Source organism: Chelonoidis abingdonii, chromosome 2 (assembly GCF_003597395.2).
Source record: "Chelonoidis abingdonii isolate Lonesome George chromosome 2, CheloAbing_2.0, whole genome shotgun sequence".
Classification (NCBI taxonomy): Eukaryota; Metazoa; Chordata; order Testudines; family Testudinidae; genus Chelonoidis; species Chelonoidis abingdonii.
This window is the reverse complement of record NC_133770.1, coordinates 9,512,026-9,533,187: the sequence shown is the minus strand read 5'-3', so window position 1 is coordinate 9,533,187 and position 21,162 is coordinate 9,512,026. Positions and strand designations below refer to the sequence as shown.

Here is a 21,162-nt window from a genome sequence, read left to right as displayed (position 1 = left end):
AAGAAAAAGACCCCAAAATCAGGACTGTCCCTATAAAATCGGGACATCTGGTCACCCTAGATCCACGGCCCCCAGAACAGCCCCTGTGGGCCAATGGCAGCCAACACAAGTTAGAGCAACGTAAGTTATGCCAGGGGACTGGACTGACACACAGCAAGTCCCAGCATTGGGAGAGAGCACAGGCAGCTCTTCAGCTCTGTCTTTGCACCGTCCTCTTTGTGCCTGGCCACAGCCTCTGTTTGCATTTCACAACCACAATAAAAAACATAATTCCCACTTAGAGAGGTCATGTCATTGGACCTCTTTAGCCCAAATTAAGCCCTGAAGCCTAGTTCTAAAGTCAGCAGGTGTTCCTGTAACTTCATGACATCACTTCTGTGTTACGGTCTAGTGAAATCAGAATCAGGTCTCTCCTGTAAGCACTTGCACAAGTCCATTGACATGAGTGGAGTTGCAATCATTTACACCAGCTCTGAATGTAGCTGTGTTGATTTTCTTGGAGCCTTTCACTGCCCAAAGGAAAGTACCTCATACAGCCTGCATTAATCTCAGAATTGCCTGTGATTATATTTCTATGTTTATATGTAAATGAACCAGCCTCCAAAGAGCAACAAATCCAACCCTCTAACTCAAGAAAAAAGAAAGTAAATATGGCAGGCGACCAGCTTGTCTTAACAGTGAAATCCTTGCTGATCTTAAACACAAAAAAGAAGTATACAAGAAGTGGAAGATTAGACAAATGACCAGGGAGGAGTATTAAAATATTGCTTAGGCATGCAGGAGTGAAATTAGGAAGGCCAAATCACACTTGGAGTTGCAGCTAGCAAGAGATGTTAAGAGTAACAAGAAGGGTTTCTACAGGTATGTTAGCAACAAGAAGATGATCATGGAAAGTGCGGGCCCCTTACTGAATGGGGGAGGCAACCTAGAGACAGCTAATGTACATAATGCTTTTTTTGCTTCTGTCTTCACAAACAAGGTCAGCTCCCAGACTGCTGCACTGGACAGCACAGTATGGGGAGGAGGTGACCAGCCTTCTGTGGAGAAAGAAGTAGTTCAAGACTATTTAGAAAAGCTGGACGAACACAAATCCATGGGGCCGGATGCGCTGTATCTAAGGGTGCTAAAGGAGTTGGTGGATGTGATTGCAGAGCCATTGGCCATTATCTTTGAAAACTCATGGTGATCAGGGGAGGTCCTAGATGACTGTAAAAAGGCTACTGTAGGGCCCATCTTTAAAAAAGGGAAGAAGGAGGATCCTGGGAACTACAGGCCAGTCAGCCTCACTCCGGTCCCTGGAAAAATCATGGAGCAGGTCCTCAAGGAATCAATTCTGAAGCACTTAGAGGAGAAGAAAGTGATCAGGAACATTCAGTATGGATTCACCAAGGGCAAGTCATGCCTGACTAACCTAATTGCCTTCTATGAGGAGATAACTGGCTCTGTGAATGAGAGGAAAGCAGTGGACATGTTACTCCTTGACTTTAGCAAAACTTTTGATACAGTCTCCCACAGTATTCTTGCCAGCCAGTTAAAGAAGTATGGGCTGGATAAATGGACTATAAGGTGGATAGAAAGCTGGCTAGATCATCAGGCTCAGTGAGTAGTGATCACTGGTGATCACTGGTGATCAATGGTGATCTGCTTGGTAGCTGGTATCAAGCAGAGTGCCCCAAGAGTCGGTTCTGGGGCCAGTTTCGTTTAATATCTTCAATAATGATCTGGAGGATGACGTGGTTTGCACTCTCAGCAAGTTTGCAGATGACGCTAAACTGGGAGGAGTGGTAGATATGCTGGAGGGTAGGGATAGGATACAGAGGGACCTAGACAAATTAGACGATTGGGCCAAAAGAAACCTGATGAGGTTCAATAAGGACAAGTGCAGAGTCCTGCACTTAGGATGAAAAAATCCCATGCACTGCTACAGACTAAGGATTGAATGGCTAGGCAGCAGCTCTGCAGAGAAGGACCTAAGGGTTACAGTGGACGAGAAGCTGGGATATAAGTCGACAGTGTGCCTTTGTTACCAAGAAGACTAACAGCATTTTGGGCTGTATAAGTAGGGGCATTGCCAGCAGATCGAGGAACATGATCATTCCACTCTATTCGACATTGATGAGGCCTCATCTGGAGCACTGGGTCCAGTTTTGGGCCCCACACTACAAAAAGAATGTGGAAAAATTGAAAAGAGTCCAGTGGAGGGCAACAAAACGATTAGGGGGCTGGAGCACATATCTTATGAGGAGAGGCTGAGGAAACTGAGACTCTTTAGTCTGCAGAAGAGAAGAATAAGGGGGGATTTGATAGCTGTTTCAACTACCTGAAAGGGAGTTTCAAAGAGGATGGATCTAGACTGTTCTCAGTTGTACCAGATGACAGAACAAGGACTAATGGTCTCAAGTTGCAGTGAGGAAAGTTTAAGTTGGGTATTAGGAAAAACTTTTTCACTAGGTCGGTGGTGAAGCACTGGAATGGGTTACCTAGGGAGATGGTAGGATCTTCTTCCTTAGAGGTTTCTAAGGTGAGGCTTGACAAAGCCCTGGCTGGGATGATTTAGTTGGGGATTGGTCCTGCTTTGAGCACGGGGTTGGACTAGAGACCACCTGAGGTCCCTTCCAACCCTGATATTCAATGATTCTATAATTCTAAGAAGAAAAGGTGAGCAGGAAAGGGACATTTTCTAAAAACATTTCTGCAACTTGACCTGAGTGGCTGCCAAGTGGCAGCATAGAACAGGAAACAAAAAAGGGCTGTTATGCTATATTTTAATATGACTGATTATAGCCCAGACCGCTACTCCACGCAGTTCAAAACCCTCCTTCAGCACTGCTAATACCTGAAACTTCAGAGAAAGATGAGAAATTCTATCAATCCTCAGCAACTGTGCACTGCTGTACACAGAGGACAAAATCCAGTCTTTACACCTATGGCAGTAAGCTAAGATAATGAAGCATGAGATTTTATTTTCCCATCTTCGCATTTGTAGCTTAAAGAGGATCAAATACTGTGATCCCAGCTTAGTTTTATCCACTCCTGACTCTGGCAAAGTCTCATTGAATTAATGGTAGAGTCTGAACTAAAACTTGGGAGTTCTAACCATTTGACCATGGTACTCTACTAAGCAGTACTGTATCTGGTCTCTTGCCAATCGCTTGTCATAATTTATTGGTTATTATAAAAATCAATAAACAAAGTTTAACAGAATAAGAAAAAAGATAAATAGCCATGAGCCCTGGAAGAAAAAGTTGGCACTTACTTGCAAAAGTACCTACAGAAGAGAAAACTGAATGAGGCAGAAATCACCTAAGAAGGATTTTGTGGTTTGGCTGTTAGATAATGTAAATACACCTCCAAAACAAGGAACACTTCCTCTGTCTATCAAACATACCATGGACCATAAGGGTAGCGGAACTCTTGTCATCAGCTGCATCGCATACATAGGTTCCTTGGTCATCATAGTCACACTTGTGAATAATGAGGCTTCTCTTAATTTCCTGGGAAATAATTGCCACTTTTTTACTTGGCCGGAGCTCAGATCCATTCTAGAAGGCAAAAACCAAACCAGGATCATCACTTATTACCCTTATATAAGCCTTGGTTCAGTGCAGCATTCACACCTACCTAACTTTATACACATGCTTATGTCTCACTTACGTCAATGGGACTTAAGCACATGATTGAAGTTAAGCATATGTGTGAATGCATCACCAAATAGGGATGGACTTAAGCATGTGCTTAAAACTTTGAGGAACTGGAACTCATCCGAGGGCCTCAAAGCACTTTACAAAGAGTAAATAATTAAGCCTCACTCCACCACTCTGAGACTTGTCACTATTGTCCCCATTTTACAAAGGGATGACCTGAGGCCCAGGAGAGGCAATCTAACATGCCCAGGAGTGCAAATAGAACCCAAGAATCCTGGATCCTAGTCCTATATTGTAATAATTTGACAACATGCCTTGTGGTTAAATGAGTCAGGAGACTGGACCAATAGTCATCAACAAGCCTTACATAAAAGCACCAAAAATCTGCAAGTTTACTGCAAATTCCAGAGAAGTTGAAATTTGGGACTACCTCCATGAAAACACCCTTAAAGATTAGTAAGCAAACACTCTAGACAGAGGTAAGGCAGACTGTACGAGCTCACAGATAAAGAAACCAAGAGTTTTGATTAATGTTGGATAACCAGAGCTGCATAGAAACAGCCCATACCCATCTCCTTTTGAAGTTAATGGAAAGGTGTCCACTGACTTCTGGAGAAGATGGATCAGGCCTTAAATGAAAAATGAAGACTTTATTGTCTGCTAAGTGCTGTACCTTAAACCACTTGACCTCCACATTAGGTCTGGAGAGCTCACACTCAAACGTCACTTTAGACTTCTCAGGAGCTTTGATGTCGACCAAAGCCTTGTTTATTTTCACAGGCAACTCTGCCAAAAAGAAAATACAGTAAGAGGAGGATTGGGTTTGGTAGGAGCACAAGACTCAGAGAATAATCAATAAATAGGATACATCTTAAGTGATTACTATATCCTGTAAGCAAAAAAAAAAAGGAAAGAAAAAATAGTTTTGCATATTCTGCCATTGGCTCACAGCCCATATTTAATTTATTCAGTACATAATGTCATTATGATTAATTATTATTTGTTCCTGGTAGCAGACAGAATGTGCTAAGCTCTGTATAAATAAAAAGGAAGACAAAGACACTGCCATGACATTCAGATACAGACAAGGAACAAGCAAGCAAGCAAGGTGGACAAACGGCAATCATCTGCATCCTGATTATACACAGTTTTAACGACAGCATATACATTATCTATATAAAGATCTAAAGACAGTCATAAATTACCCTACATCTATACCATTATAGTTACTGGTTGGCAACAGAGAAAAGGTGGGTCTTCGGGAGGGATCTGAATCAAGGAGACACCAGCTCAAGAAGGGAGTTCCATGCACAATAAGGGAAAGAATTGCCTTCACTTGGTACCTTAAACAGCACCAAGCAAATTGTCAGTACTTAATAACGGGTAATCATCAATCATACATAATAATAGGTGGGGATGTGTGAAAGGGTATATTTATATCAGCTTTCTCTGCTGTTTTCTTGTGCATCTCAACAGTAAATACAGAAGCGAGGTGCAAACTCCACTTGCCATGAACTGCAGAATACTGACATGCCACGGCTCTGAAAACCTCTGGCATAACAACTAATCAAAGACATACCCAGATGGACTATTTCACTCTCAGTCAACCTGTGGCATGTACTGTCTGTTCTACCGGAACCCATCCCAAGCAGAGTTCCACACTGCAGAGGTATATACCTGTTACTATAAGCCTCCCTGAAGAATGGATGCCTTCTGTCTTGAAGGAGATAAGGCCTGAGTCTTCTAGCTTCAGGGACGAAAGTGTCAGTGAATGTTTCTTTCCCAGGATGCTAATGTGGCAGTTCTCCCCTGGTTTCAGTTTCAGACTGTCCTTCATCCAGCTTCCTTCCACATCCTCATGAGACAGCTCCAGCTCGAAGGTGACAGTCCCCTTTTCACGGGCTTCCAGCGGCTGCAGGCCTTTCACCAGTTTGATCTGCCTCACTGAAAAACAAACGATATTGAAGGGTTGGAGATATTGCATTGGAAGCAAAGATAACCTCTCCATCCACTCACTCAGAGCAAAGGTAGCAGATCAGCCACTTCAAACAAACAAAAGTGAATCAAACCACTCACTGACACTGGCCAGTACCAGATGCCCTAGAGAAGGTAATTTTTGTTATTTATTTGTATTGCAGTAGTGCCTAGAAGCCTGTGTCACGGACCATGACCCCACTGGGCTAGACACTGTACAACACAGAACAAAGAAACAGTTCCTAACCTGAAGAGTTTACAGGCCATATACAAATGAGAGACAACAGGTAGGTACACCAGACAGATGGGGGAGCGCAAGGAACAATGAATCAGTCCTTGTCAGCATTCCAAAAAGGATAAACTATGGAGCGAAAATAGCAGGTAAAGGAAAGAGTGAAACATTTGTATAAAAAAGTCTCATAGTATGCAGTGTAGTGGCTAGGACACCCACTGGAAGCAGCCTCACTTTTGGGGAGTTTTACCTACCCTGAATATATAGCACCAACAGCCCATCAATTAGAAAGATCAATATAATATTTAAAACTGAATCACCCTTAAAAATGGATTAAAATACCAGAAAAAAATAGGATAGTTAACTTCAGTAAAACCATAAAACATTCACAAAACTTTAAACTCCACAAGGCTGAACTGAGAATAGTCCAACCTTCTAATGTGTCTGCAGAAGAGATGAACCCAAGCCACAAAGTTTAGATATGGATCCAGATATCCAAGCATTACCAGGAGTTCACATGGGTGCTCAGTTTCATGGTTGTGACTAGGGCCTGGGTCTTAAAGGCCTAGTCTACCCTGGGGGGTGGCATGTCGATCTAAAATACACAACTTCAACTATGAGAATAGCATAGCTGAAGTCAACGTATCTTAGATCAACTTACTTCGCATCCTCGGGGCGCGAGATTGACGGCCGCCACTCCCTCGTCGACTCCGCTTCCACCTCTCACCCTGGTGGAGTTCTGGAGTAGACAGGGAGTGCGTTCAGGGATTGATGTATCACTTCTAGATGAGACACGATACATAGATCTCGGATAGATCAATCACTACCCACCGATCCGGCGGGTAGTGTAGACATACCCTTAGGTGTTCACTGTTTTCTTCAAGACTCAAAACCCTCCTGCCATTGATGGACTCCACCCCCTAGGCTCCAGAGTGACTGTGGAACTGCTCCATGGAGCTGTTTCAGAAACTAGGCCCCAACCCCTTCTGCCTCAGGAAGAAAGCCAAAGAATCCGTACAGTGATGGATCCTTTGGCCCTTCCTACTGTGCATTGCTGCCCTGTTCCTCCACACAGCAGGGAATATGCAGTACCTACAACAAATCTCTAAATCTCACTCAGTCTCTGTCCAATGGAATTGCACTGGTTCCTCTGCCAAGGCATCTTTTCCACAGCCACTGAGGCCGAGACAAGATTTGTCCCCCGGGACATTCTTTGCCCATGCCCCACAAGGGGAGAACAGACATTTTCCCCGGAGTTTGCACTGTCGCTTCCCTTTCTCAGACACAAATTTTGAACTCCATTCTATCTTAGGCTTTATTATTCCTTGACTCTTCATCTAAGTTTACGGCCATTCCCGCCCCCCTCTATGGTGTCTCATTCTTTAAGCTGAAAGATGTTTCCAAAGAACCTGGTGTGCCTGCTGCTGTGATGACCTTTCCTCTGGTTTAACAGATACTTCAGCACTTCAAACAGGGAATGTGCTTAGGTTGCTGGGGATGAGCTGGAGGGGAAGGCATTAGCAAAAAACACCAACTCAAGAAATGGAGCAAGTTCTCAGCAGACGCCGTCCAGGCATATAGTAAAGATAGGCCTGGCATGAATTTCTTCTTTTGTGAATATCCTCCCCCATGAAGGCATCTGGGGAAAAGCCTTTAAAGGGTTACTTTAAAAGAAAATATTACAGGCTGGAATTATGTCAAGAGATATCCAATCTTCCCTCTCAATATTAATATTCTAGTTCAGGGGTCGGCAACCTTTTCAAAGTGCTGTGCCGAGTCTTCATTTCTTCACTCTAATTTAAGGTTTTGCGTGCCAGTAATACATTTCAACGTTTTTAGAAGGTCTCTTTCTATAAGTCTATAATATATAAACTAAACTATTGTTGTATGTAAAGTAAATAAGGTTTTTAAAATATTTAAGAAGCTTCATTTAAAATTAAATTAACATGCAGAGCCCCCCAGACCGGTGGCCAGGACCCGGGCAGTGTGAGTGCCATTGAAAATCAGCTCACGTGCCGCCTTCGGCACGCGTGCCATAGGTTGCCTACCCCTGTTCTAGTTACTGCTCTCACACTGCTTTCACAATAGGGCAGGGTTTCTCAAACAGGGGTCGATGCTTGTGTAGGGAAAGCCCCTGGTGGGCTGGGCCAGTGTATTTACCTGTCCTGTCCACAGGTCAGGCCGGAACCGCGGATCGCTGCTCTGGGCCAATGGGAGCTGCTGGAAGCGGTGGCCAGTAAGTCCCTCGGCCCACGCCGCTTCCAGCAGCTCCCATTGGCCCGGAGCAGCAATCCGCGGCCAGTGGGAGCCGCGACTGGCTGGACCCGTGGATGCGGCAGATAAACACACCAGCCGGGTCCGCCAGGGGCTTTCCCTACACAAGCGGCGACCCCTCTTTGAGAAACTCTGCAATAGTGTAACTCAATTGACTTTACGGTTACTCCTCTGCATTTGCACTAGTGTAAATGAGAGCAGGATCAGGCCAAATGGTATCAATGCAGATTAAAATTATTAAAAATGGCTTCCTAAAATCAAGCTTCTTAGCCCAATGCAAAGCATCTAAATAAGTGCCCCAATGTTCAAGACTACTGAGCACTTAAAAGTTTCAATATGAACTGTTAGGTGTGCAGCACTAGAGCTGGGCAAAAACATTTTGGCTGGAAAAAAATTTGGCCAAAAAATGAAGAATCGGGGGCTAGGTAGTTGCCATTCTTATACCTAATAGCCCAGAAGTCAGGGACCTCACCTGGGTTGCAGGAAACCGAGGTTCAAAACCCTACTCTGGTGCAGGGACTTGAGCTCAGTTCTTCCACATCCTGGCTGAGTGCTCCAACCACTGGGCAATTGGATAAAAAGGGTGGTCGAGCAGTAAACACCACCAGTAGCAGCTATCATAAGCCCAACTCCCAAATCTGGACCTTAGCGTCCTGAAATCTGGGTGCCTAGCATGAACCCTTCTAAGCTTATTTACCAGCTTAGCTTTGATCTCGCTGCCACCATCCAAAAATTCCAGGGTTTTGGCCCCCTCTGGTCTCTCCAGCCCTGGAGGACCCCAAGACCAGAAGCCCTGAGTCTTACGCAAAGGGAAATAACCCACTTCCCTTCCCCTCTCTCTCCTACCACAGACTTTCCTCTCTGGCTAACCTGGGAGTACTGATGCAATCTCTTTTACATCACAATACCAATAAGCATGTCTCCTCTATTTCACAAAGAGACAAACCCCAAATACAAGGAAACAGAAAAGATTCTATCTCTCCTCCCCTCCCACCAATTCCCTGGTGCTGCAGAGTTTCACCCTCCATAGATCTAACACAAAGAGAATTCCCTCCCCTTCGTTCCTTAACCTACCCCAGAGAGAAAAACTCAAACAAGTCTTAAAAAGAAAACTTTATATAAAAAGAAAGAAAAGACATAAGAATATAATCTCTGCATCAAGTGACAATACAGGGCTATGCTTATAGAAAAATATGAATACACAGTCTGATTCAAAAAGATATCCAATTTGAAACATTCCAGCAAGCTACACACATGTAAATACCACCAAAAACAACATAAAAGCCTATATTGTTTGCTACCTGTACTTTCAATTTGGAAACAGAAGATTAGAAGATAGAACGAACCTTCTCATAGCTGAGAGACAACAAGAAAAAGACTCAGACCCAAAAAATTCCGCTCGTCCCTCCCTGACTTTGAAAAATCCAGTTTCCTGATTGGTCCTCTGGTCAGGTGTTTGGTTCCCTTTGTTAACCCTTTACAGGTAAAAGAAACATTAATCCTTAGCTATCTATTTATGACAGCAGCTTCTCATAGATCCAGCCCTTCATTTCCTCCGTTGTCCTTAAAACGCTCACAATGAAAAATTTTGTTCAACCCAAAATGAAATTTTTCTGACATTTCTGATTTCCTCAAAAAGTATCAAAATAGTTGGTTTCTTTTCTACCCAAATCAAATCAGTCGTTCGCACAGCTCTATCCAGCAGTTTTAAAAATCAGGACATTTATTTAGCTGCCTGAATATGCATTTAGGAGCGTCACTTTAGGCTGCTACTTTTTAAAATCTTGGCTTTGGTGTAAAATCAGCGTGATATCAGAATTAGGCTTATAATCCTTTGCATTCTGACTTGTATGAATCATAAATATTGCATACCGTATAGCTGAGATTTTCTTAAAATGGACACCTTTTCCTATGCCTTCTTATAAAGAAAGCAGGGCTGATCATATGCAAAGAGAATCCCCTTTGTTCCCCTTTGTAAAGTCACAGTTTGTTTCAGATCACCTTGTACATTTTAAATTTCACTATGCATTCAGTTCCAGCACTCACTAATCTGTAAGCATTAACACCCCTATTTAGGGCTATCTCATGCAGAGAAGCTAAGAATAACTAAGTGATGAAAGTGGAGCCAGATGTACGGGAAGCACAACGGAAAAAAAATCATCTGGCACAGAAATCCCCTCTTGTCTTCAGAATGGGAAGTTAAAAAAAGAGACATGAAATTAGCCTTGCACAGCACAAAGCATGCAAAACCCTAATGAGGAAAACAATTGTTGCAGCAATTAACAGTAGCCAAGCCATTACAATATAAGCAGTGATCGGGGTACCAGAGCTGTTTTGCTTTTCATTCATCAGTCTGGAAGTGACAGACAGCTTTGTTGGAAGGAATGCTGAATGTTTCCTATAAAAGGTAAAGTGTTTTCAGGCACCTTGCATGAAAGATGACAGAGAAGCAGAGTGTATTGTGTTCCACTGCATTCTACATCTCTGTATAATATTGTATTATATTTTACATTTACTATGGGCATGGACCCAGCCAAACAGTCTAGTACAATTAAGACAGAAAGCTGGGGATTTCTGTACATAACTTCTTGAGTTATAGCTAAATTCCATAGTACAGGTTTTCTAAGCGTCCTAAATGCTGATTGTACATTATAAATATTAAAGGGACACTCAGGTTAAAGGTTGCTTAGTTTTAAAAAGTTACTAATAATGTTTAAAAAATAGATTTTCAAATGTTACTAACAATGCCTGAGATTATTTCAAATGAAAGAATTTTAAATACCCAATTTACTGCCTACTATTTATATCAATTCCTGCTCTAATTTAAATGTGAATTTGCTTTGTCCATATTCTCACTGTTTGGGGGGCGGGGTCCCTATGAACATGCAAGTAAACTAAGTATATTAGCACAAATGTCCATGGAACATGAAGGTTAAGTTTAACCTTACAAGCATTCATGGAAAGTGTTCATGAATTTCCAAATATTTTATGCTTATTTATAATTTGTATTATTAGAGTGTGTATACATCCTAACTTAGATCAGGGCCCCATTGTGCTACATTGTGCATACACATGGCAAGAAACAATTGCTATCTCTAATAGATCACAATCTGTTTAGACAAGCAAGGATCATTATCCTCATTTTACAGATGGGAAACTGAGGCAAATGAGATTAAATGATTTGCTCAGGCTCACACACAGGAAGTCTACGGTAGAATCAAAGGCAAAATCTCCTAAATCTTAGTCCAGTGTCGTAAATACAAGACCATCCTTTCCCTTGCATTTGTGCTGAAAACCTAATTGCAAAGAGTAATGTTCATCCAGTTAAAAACAGTGTAATGTCATGTGATTGATGTGAACAACCACAACTAACACAGAAAATTCAAACTTGGAATACCATGTACCAAATATTTGTGCATGTTTACTGGCTGCTCTGTTATATTGTACATCCCCTTAATGAATAGGTATGTTGAAGATTAATCTTCAAAGTTAACAAAATAAAAAATTTCAAATAAAAAAATCCTTCTTTTATTAATGAATAAATTTGAGGCAATCATTATTTGCTAGCAGATGTACTAAAAGCAGGAAAAGGAGACAAATTCATTGTGATGCATTCACGCAACTCTATACATGTGATTTATAAATTTATGGCAGCTTGAGCAATGAACACGGGCTAGTCAGTTTCACTTTTATTTAAAGTTATTTCACATACAAGCTGTCCTGTATTATTCCAAAGTTACACTGCATGAGTTGCAAGCACTGCATGATATGGTTATGTGGCTTAGGGTGACCAGATAGCAAGTTTGAAATATTGGGACAGGGGTGGGGGTTAATAGCCAAGTTTGATTTGACAGTGTTTCCCTTTCCAATGTATTCTCAATAAAATACAAAAATACAGGTCAAGAGAACTAAAGTGATGCTAAAATCTCAAAGCCTGTAAAACTCAATATACTCCTGGTAACATATCAAAAGCTGCTTCAAAGGATGCCTTCTACTGTATTTAATTGCCTTCTCCTACAGTTTGAATTGTAAAAGTTAAACTACTGAAGAAAGGCAGCTTCTAAAATAAGATATATGGTACTTGCAGAAACAACAGGTACTGCATACATTTTGTTCATTATCATTCTACTGTCCATGGACCCGCTAAATATCCCTGCCCTCTAACTGCCTGGTTGGTACTTTTTATCTTCCTCATCGCAGCCACAGTCTGCTGTTTCCCAGGCCTAATCAGTTTGGTGGAGGTTGGATGAGCAGCTGCCACCAGAGCTGATAACTATCCTGTATCTGGATATTAAAACAGTGTCTCTTGCCGGAGGACAGCAAGAAAAACTCTGAAAAGGAAGAAACTATAGAAACAGTGTGTGAAAGAGATTACACAGCCATGGGTTTTTTTTAATACACTTGGGCATCAATTTCTGATACCTTTGATTGTGAAATCTTCTAAGAAAGGAAATATACAGGAAGATGTGAACCAGCAGGGCAGAGCCCTGTTTACAAATAAGGACAATGAACTTCTGGGGGCATAACAAAGGGGTACAGAGGTGCAAACTCATTTCTTCCATCTGTGAGGACAAGCTGCCAAAGGGCTTGGAAATGCTGGGGAAAGGACATGGGTAAGCTATTTTGCTGGGGATAGGGGAATGCTTTGCTAGTTAAGTTTAGGGTCCAGAACGTAAAGTGTGTTATGATTTTGTTTTGTATGTAACCGTTTGTTTCCAATATTCTGACTTTCTCTCTCTAGAATCCATATTCTTTGATAATAAACTTATTATTGTTTTCACTACACATCTTTGTGTGTTGTGTGTTGAGCTGAATCTTACAGACAGTTGTGTGCTTTGGGAATAGCAGGTCTAAGAGTTGTGCGTCCAGTGGAGCAGGGGCTGGGCCCTGCAGAGGGCTGCTCAGAGGTCTCGGAGATTGGAGTGTGCCTCTCGCTAACCTGTACAAAGAGAACAAGGCCTGCAGAGGCCTGGCAGGCAACACTTGTGTTGCCAGAGGCCAGTGGTTTCAGGGAGCTGATCCACAGCAGGCACTGATAAGACTCCCGCACGCTAGGAGCTGGTCTTAGCTAGGTACCTCACAACCCTGGGTACCCCTGGGAAGCATCACACTTTATAACTCTGAGATCTATACTAGCTAAAGCTGCTCTAAGGCCAGACGCCTTACAGATGTTTCACAGCAGCTGCTTTGCTTTTGATCCATGTCCGTTCGCAACCTCTAAACTCTGGGTCTGAACAAACCCAAAACCTCCGCAAGACTGAACTATACCCGGCCTTCCACTGAAATCACTGAAACCCACAAATTTCACAGGATTTCATGGCAAAGCCATAAACTGGCCTGGGTTTGGTCAAAAACTCACCCCAAGGTTTTCAACCATTCCACAAAGATAATCTGAGTTTTGAATTTTAACAAAATGCAAAGCCAGGTGAGTTTCCCAGGGTTTCTGGTCCTGTTAAGAATATTTCTTACTGCTGAACTCTTAGCTCTATGGATTTCCTGTGTACACACTAGATACAGACATGAGCCAGAACACCATATCCAAATTCAGCAGAACCGCCAAGTTCACATCTGGACCATTACATAAGAGCTCAGCCTCCCGAACCTCTCTCTTCAACTGTTCAATATTCAAAAGGTGCCTAAATATAATTTATTATTTATATAGCATTCAAACTCCTAATGGTGCTTTACGGACATATAACTGGACAGATCCTTGCCCTGGAGCACATACAACCTAAATGAAGATATGGCATTACAAATGAAGACAAAGGGAATGCAGAGAAGGAGGCTGAATTACAGAGGTTGCAGACTGAAGAGCGTTAGTTTATTTGAACACTAAAACACTTGTTGGTAGAAGATTTGTTATTTTAACGTTAATTGCATTTCAAGAGCTGTTTTGTGGGGGGTACTGTAAGGAAGAGAGGTGGAATGTGGAATGGTGGGAAGAGGAATGATTTCATAGGATCAAACGCATGGGGCAAAATACAGAATGGAAAGGGGTGAGGAAATTTGAGGGGACAAAGGATGAGCTCAGAGATGTAATGGTGAACTGGGAGAGTGAAGCCAATAGACACGGGACTGTGGTAGTTGGAAACAGTAGAAGGAGGAGGTCAGAGCAAACAACCAATCAGCTGTGGAAGCTCCAGCACTCACGTTCTCCCACACAGTCATTTGACTGGCAGCGAGCTAAGAGGAAACACCTGCATTCCCAAAACCAGCCTCCTAACATTGGCTACAGCACAGGTGGACATTCAACATTAGCTTACTTTGCACATTCAGCTTAGCCTGGGTCTTCTCTTCGAGAGTCTCACAGCAATAGAAGCCCCGATCAGCAAAGGTGATGTTTTTAATCATCAAGCTGTGTTTCGTCCCTTCGGCCTTGATCTCAATGTTGTCACTGGACTTCAGCATGATGCTGTTCCTCATCCATTTCACCTCCACGGAAGGCTTGCTCAGCTCTACCTCCAGGACCACCGTGTCCCTCTCCTCAACCGTTTTGGGCTCCAGTTTCTTCTTGAACGTCACCGGCGCCTCTGGCAAATGAAAGGAGACAAGAGTAAAAGTTGAGAGACTCCAGAAAACTGGCCCTAAAGTAAGATTAAAATGATGGCTTCTGAAGAAATCAAAGCTGGGGAAAATCCATGTGAACAGAGGCCGCATCTCCAGCACTGCAACACTCTGGACACTATTCTAACATGTGGAACACATGCATTTTTCATCCCCATGGCAAAGTCAGAAAGTCAGTAGAAGGAACGTACAAAACAACACATCTCACAATATGGATGACAGTCAGTCAAAGGGACCTTATTCTCTCACCTCGGACTGTGAGGGTGGCTTTGCTTTCCACACCCTCTGCATTGGCTGAGATTTCTGCTGCATCCTCCAGAGTCAGGTCAGTGATGGTGAGGCTGTGACTGGTGTCCTTCTGAGAGATCACATGTTTCTTACTGGCTTCAATTTTGACACCGTTTCTGTGCCATGTAACCGCAGCATCATTGGGGGAGACGGTGCATTTGAATGTGGCCTCTTTTCCTTCTTCAGACACCATGTTGTGAAGGCCTGTAGTGAATTTCACCACTCTAGGAGCTGACAGAGAAGGAGGAGACATTTTAGCAGCACTTGCATGACCATCCCTCATACTGCGAGAACCTCCAGAGGGGAGATTGGCTCAGTAATATTGTCAGCAGCATGGATCCAAATGGTTTTGCCATGGATATTTCATAGTGTGACAGTGCATGCTCATGGTAACATAGTCACATTACATCTCACTGTCCAAAGTTTATATATGGAGGTGCTATTCCTAGGATAGGAGCAAACATGTAAGGGAAAATCCTGGGTCTAGATTCAGGATCCTTAACCTCAACTTCAGATGCAATATCAGGGCCAACAAGTCCATGGCCTATCTAACATGAGACCCCAGCTCAGTTTGTCTCAAAGTCACAACAACCTTCTTTGCAAAGAGAACCTTTAGCGCTTTTGGAGGAAGGTAGCAGAGTTCTGCCCTTCGTTGTATATGAAATCAATTGAAAACAGAGCATCCAAATGCAGAATCTGAACATCCTCTTAAACCACCATAGTTCAAATTGGGTCCTAGGAGGAGACTTTTTAAGGCTCATATATAATTTAGACTTTAAAGTGGACATGGTAAGGTAACAAACTGTGGCTTCACATATACTAATACCAAGACTGACCCCGGGTCTTTCACCGCCAAAATCATAGGGCTCTGTCATGTGAGATAAAAGAGAAACTTGGTTAAGCAGCAAGTTATATTGGTGTGGCATCATCCAGCAGAGGATGATATAATCAACCCATACTAAGTCCACATACTACTTTAGCAGGACTCTGCACTAGCTCTTATTGTTGCTGCTACTTAAATTTATAGCTTTTTATCATTGTTAAATATCATATCAAGGGATCTTCTACTTACAATATACATTGCATCTCTCTCTTTCAGAATGGCAGTCATGCTGTCTATTCATTAACTGTAAGATGGGAGCTCTTATTTTCCCAGCTACAACATACTTTTCTGCATGCAAGTAACAATATCCCCTGCCCTTTTAACCCAGGAGGAATTTTTTTAATGCAGCTCTTTAGCACTGTAATGGAAGGGGAGGGGAGCAGGATGTCACACACAGTGTCATGGATCTGGCAAGGTACCTCTGGGGGTGACCTGAATGCTGCTTTTGTCGTCCCGTGATTCACAGGAGTACTCTCCCTTGTCTTCGGCCCGGAGTCCTATTATGGTCAGGATCCGCTTGACACCATCCTCACGAATCTGGAAGCGCTTGCTGGGTTTGACCTCAACTCCGTCCTTGTACCACAGCACATTCCCCTTAACCTGGCTCAGCTCACAGGTCAGAGAGATGGTTCCTCCGATCTCAGCACTGACCTCTTCTAATTTCTTTGCAAACTTCACAGGGATTTCTGAGATTCATTGGAAGGAAAACAATGAATGCAGAGCAGAGCAGAAGATTGTTTTCTTACTCTTTTTTTTTTTTTAAATAGGAGGATCTTTGGATCCGAGGAAGGTGGGAAATTCAAGAAAATGTCAGCAATAGAAAGAACATCGCAAATTCTGACTCAGTAATAATAATAGCAACTTTTCATCCACCCATCTCAAAAGATGTCATGAAAGTGAGTAAAACACACACAAACAAAAAAAAACCCTTTTCACTGGAGGACACTAAGATTACAAAGCAGATTAGTGACTTGCCCAGGGTCTCACACACACACAGTGAGTCAGGAATAGAACTCAGGTCTTCTAACTGCTGGTCCAACACCCCTATAGGCTGGCTGCCTATCCTTAGAGAGTGGGAATGGACACACAGCTGAAAGCATGTTTATCAAGTGACAAATCCATCAGATTCGTACAGACCATTGAGTTGGCAGATTAGAGTGAGTCCTTTAAAGTAAAATAAAATACAAAAGAAATCTTAGACCCTTTTTAATTCTGGAAGGAGAGGTGTCAGAATGATGCCTTAAAATGCCTGGGTTTGGGGTTGTCCTCTCCTTTTTCCTTTTTGTTCTGCATTCCACCTGATAAATCGAACTCATCTGCTGAGCTATCACATCACGTGTTTCCTTGGCAGGGGGATGTTACCATCATTGCTCTGGGGTAGGAGATGATACAGCCTTTGTTCTGTGGCCCCACGATATGAAATTCATCCTCCACTCCCAGGTATCTCTCTCCACAATCTCTCACACCTCTCTGACATAGAATAGAATCGTAGAAGATTAGGGTTGGAAGGGACCTCAGGAGGTCATCTAGTCCGACCCCCTGCTCAAAGCAGGACCAACACCAACTAAATCATCCCAGCCAGGGCTTTGTCAAACCTGACCTTAAAAACCTCTAAGGAAGGAGATTCCACCACCTCCCTAGGTAACCCATTCCAGTGCTTCACCACCCTCCTCGTGAAATAGACATCTATCTATCCAAGTATCAGAGGGGTAGCCGTGTTAGTCTGGATCTGTAAAAGCAGCAAAGAGTCCTGTGGCATCTTATAGACTAACAGACGTATTGGAGCATAAGCTTTCGTGGGTGAATACCCACTTTGTCAGACGTGCATCAGTGGGTATTCACCCCCGAAACCTCATGCTCCAATACGTCTGTTAGTCTATAAGGTGCCACAGGACTCTTTGTTGCTTTTTATCTATCTATTCACGACCCCTTATACCACCCCATTACCACACAACCTGGGCACCTCACCCTCTTTAATATATTTACCCTCACAATACACCTGTGAGGTAGGGAAGTAAAGTGGATGGCCCTTAATAGCAACCTTGATATTAACAACTTACAGTTAATAGCAATATTGTGCTGGGAATCCATCTTGTCCCATTGACTTTAATTCTCATGAGATCTGGATATTGGCAACGGTGTAACGCTTCCTGAGAATTTTTTCTAGAAGCGAGACCCCTGCTTCAGGCAGGTTTGCAGGGCTGTCGCCAGGGGAGGAAGTGCTAGGATAGGCCTTCCCTGGCTGGCCCCGCCAATCTGCTTGCAACCTGTGCTTGGCACGTTCCAGTGCTTCCTTCCCTGGCTGCAGCCCTGCCATCCTGCTTTCTGCTTATTGGCAATGGCCAAACCATGGCAACTTTTCGCTGGCAGCTGAGGGGTTGCTAAGGAGCGGAATCTCATGTAAATGGGTAAGTGACATACAGAGAGACTCAGTGACTTGCCCAAAACCACACTGTGCTTTATCATCAGAGGTTAAAGTAAAGGGGTGGTGAGGGGAGCAGCAGTTGCCCTCCTCTTCCCAGCCTGGGTAAGCAGAGCTCTCCGCACAGCTCCCCAGCTACAAATCATTACCACAGTGCAGTCCTGAGAGGTGTGAAAGTAGAATGAATTATATTGTAAAAATAAGAATGGATTAAAGAAATGTTGTATGTACCTTTAAGCAGAAATAAGAAATGTTGAAATACAGGTGCCAGGAAAAGAAACATTAGGCATAAACAATGGTGCTAATGGCGAAACATTAACAGAAGATCGGTAATAGTTAGTAAGGAAATAAAATATACATGCCTAGCCCAGGTAAACTTATCAGATTCTGCTTCCTTTGTTATCTTGTTAAGTTCTCGCCCTTTTATCTGTATAAATAAGACTGTTTAGGCCTAGCATGGCTGCTCACATTATCTGGGTGTATTAGCAGAGCACTGTGCTAATAAAACAGAGTGGTCTGACAAACTGAGAGTCCTGAGTCTAACTTTGACAGAGGTAAGCGGGAGAATCCATTTGTTTCTGGGCCAGCACAACTCAAACACTCTGGGCTAGACTGTCATCTCCTATAACCTGCCTTGATAAAGGGACGCAGAAAGCAGCCCAACCTCAGAGACACAGCAAGGGCCAAATTCAGAGCCATGTTTCTGTCCCTGCTTGCTCCGTGGGGAATTAAACTATCTCCCCCCATGCCCTTCTCCTGGCACAATTTATGCCCGCCTCCATGCTGGCTCTGCTGTGCTGGCCGGTGGGGTGGCGCAATGGCCATGAGCACACTCCACCCACCTGTGAAGGGGATGGAATAGTGCTCTGTCCCCATACAGCTACCTGTAACATGGATAACAAGCCCCAAGGAATAGGGAGCACCTTACGACCCCCTTCCTCCCCGCACGAGCATGCAGTACAGGCCATGAACTAGCCTGGTGGGAGTAGGAAGCAACTTTGCTCTGTATGGACATTTAGGGAAATGAATCTGCTGGACCCTGAAGCCAGAATCACAGCAGCCATGACAGAAGGGCCCTGAGAGCTGAGCAATGAAGAGGGGAGGGTAATTTTCAACTGCAGCCCCTTGGCCTCCAACACCGAGCATGATCCATTTGATTTTGGGGGGAGGGATAGCTCAGTGGTTTGTGCATTGGCCTGCAAAACCCAGGGTTGTGAGTTCTATCCTTGAGGGGGCCACTTAGGGATCTGGGGCAAAATCAGTATTTGGTCCTGTTAGTAAAGGCAGGGGGCTGGACTCTATGACCTTTCAGGGTCCCTTCCAGCTCTATGAGATAGATATATCTCTATGTATACATATTGTTGGGAATGAAGCTGACACATCTGCTGTTGTTCCTCTCACCTCTCACTTGCACTTTGAACTCCTGCTTGTCATTCTTTGTCTTGCAGGTGTACACAGCGCTGTCTTTGCCCTCAACCAGCTTCACGGTCAGAGTCCTGGAGGCTCCATCAGACTTAATCTCATACTTTTTGCTTCCCTTGATCTCGGTTCCATCTTTGAACCACTTGACTACGGCCGTTTCAGGTGTTACCGAAGTGGCCAGTGTGATGCTCTCATGTTCCTGAACAATGATTGGTTCTTCCTGGACAAGTTTCTTTTGGAATTTTGCCTCCGGTTCTAGAGAAGTAATCAAAACAAACAAAAAACAGGCTGGTTTCCTGCTCCCTAGAACAGTCGTTCTCAACCACTTTTTGCTCCATGACTCATAAAATAACCCAAAAATTGTCCTGTGATCCACATATCCCAGGGATTCAGCTGAATGTTTGGAACCTGCTGTCTCTTTTATCTTGGACTGAGCGGGAAATGATCAGTTGTTCCCTTATAGAGGTAATTTGTTATAGAATCAAAGACAATGAAAAAAAATACACATGCACATAAACATGCATCTGGAATCCTCTAAGATTCTTGTTTCATAGTGTATGGAAGTTACTCTGTCACCATGGTCCTAATTCAAATTTAACTCTGTGGACTTGTTGCACCCTAAATTTTTTTCCTTGTTTGTACCTACTACTCTATAGGCTCACTTTTCTCCTCCTCTCATGGCCTCATCTCTAACTCCCATAATGCACCACAGCCCTTTAACACACGCTGCTACTTCATTTAACTAGCACCATTCTTCCAAGTCACGATTTCTCCTCTTTAAAACTCTTCAACTTCTATCTCCCGTTCAGTCCATTATCTCTGTAAAATGATTTGAGATTGTGTCTGTGAAGGAGACAATGTAAAATGTAAAAACAAACCATGTAGCACTGTGTTATACAACGTAAAGATTATCAGCCAAATCTGCCTTCGACCACACCTACACAGCACCGACAAAGTGAATAGGATACATTAATCTGCGGGGTCTGTGTAGCTTATTTGAAGTCAGGGATGTAACACCCAGGCAGATCTTGGCCCAGCTACTCCCAGGAATTAAGGAATAGAAGATATTCACTCCAAGCACGTCTTACAGATGAAAAATCTGACCAGAATGAGTGTGCGAGAGAACACTCACCTACTGCTTCAATCTTGAAGGTCAGTTTTTGGCCTGCGGCCTCACAGGTGTACTCTCCAGCATCCTCCTTCTCCATCTGCTCCAGGACCAGACGCCGGGATTTACCCTCGGACTCTACTCTGAGTTTCTTGCTGGGGGTTATAAGTTTGCCGTCCTTGTGCCATTTCACTTCAGTCTTGGCCTGGGCCACTTCGCAGGACAAGATGGCGCTCTCTGTCAGCATAGCCTTCACCTCCTTCTGCACCTTCTCCTCGTTTACAAATGCAGATTCTGGCTCTGAGTAGGAAAAAGAAAAGAGAAAAAATGATTGATTAAAATAAAATTAGC

The 21,162-nt window shown here is 43.3% G+C and overlaps 1 protein-coding gene across 1 annotated transcript in view; it reads right to left on the bottom strand.

The window, feature by feature from the left end:
- Positions 1 to 21,162, bottom strand: part of OBSCN (obscurin, cytoskeletal calmodulin and titin-interacting RhoGEF) — a 255,381-nt gene that overhangs the window by 141,746 nt on the left and 92,473 nt on the right. Inside the window, exons 22-29 of the mRNA XM_075062167.1 lie at positions 20,836 to 21,111; positions 19,683 to 19,958; positions 16,279 to 16,545; positions 14,938 to 15,207; positions 14,388 to 14,654; positions 5,322 to 5,588; positions 4,318 to 4,430; positions 3,389 to 3,542 (exon numbers count right to left, since the gene is read on the bottom strand). Coding sequence (XP_074918268.1) covers positions 3,389 to 3,542; positions 4,318 to 4,430; positions 5,322 to 5,588; positions 14,388 to 14,654; positions 14,938 to 15,207; positions 16,279 to 16,545; positions 19,683 to 19,958; positions 20,836 to 21,111 — 1,890 coding nt within the window. The remainder of the gene's footprint in view (positions 1 to 3,388; positions 3,543 to 4,317; positions 4,431 to 5,321; positions 5,589 to 14,387; positions 14,655 to 14,937; positions 15,208 to 16,278; positions 16,546 to 19,682; positions 19,959 to 20,835; positions 21,112 to 21,162) is intronic.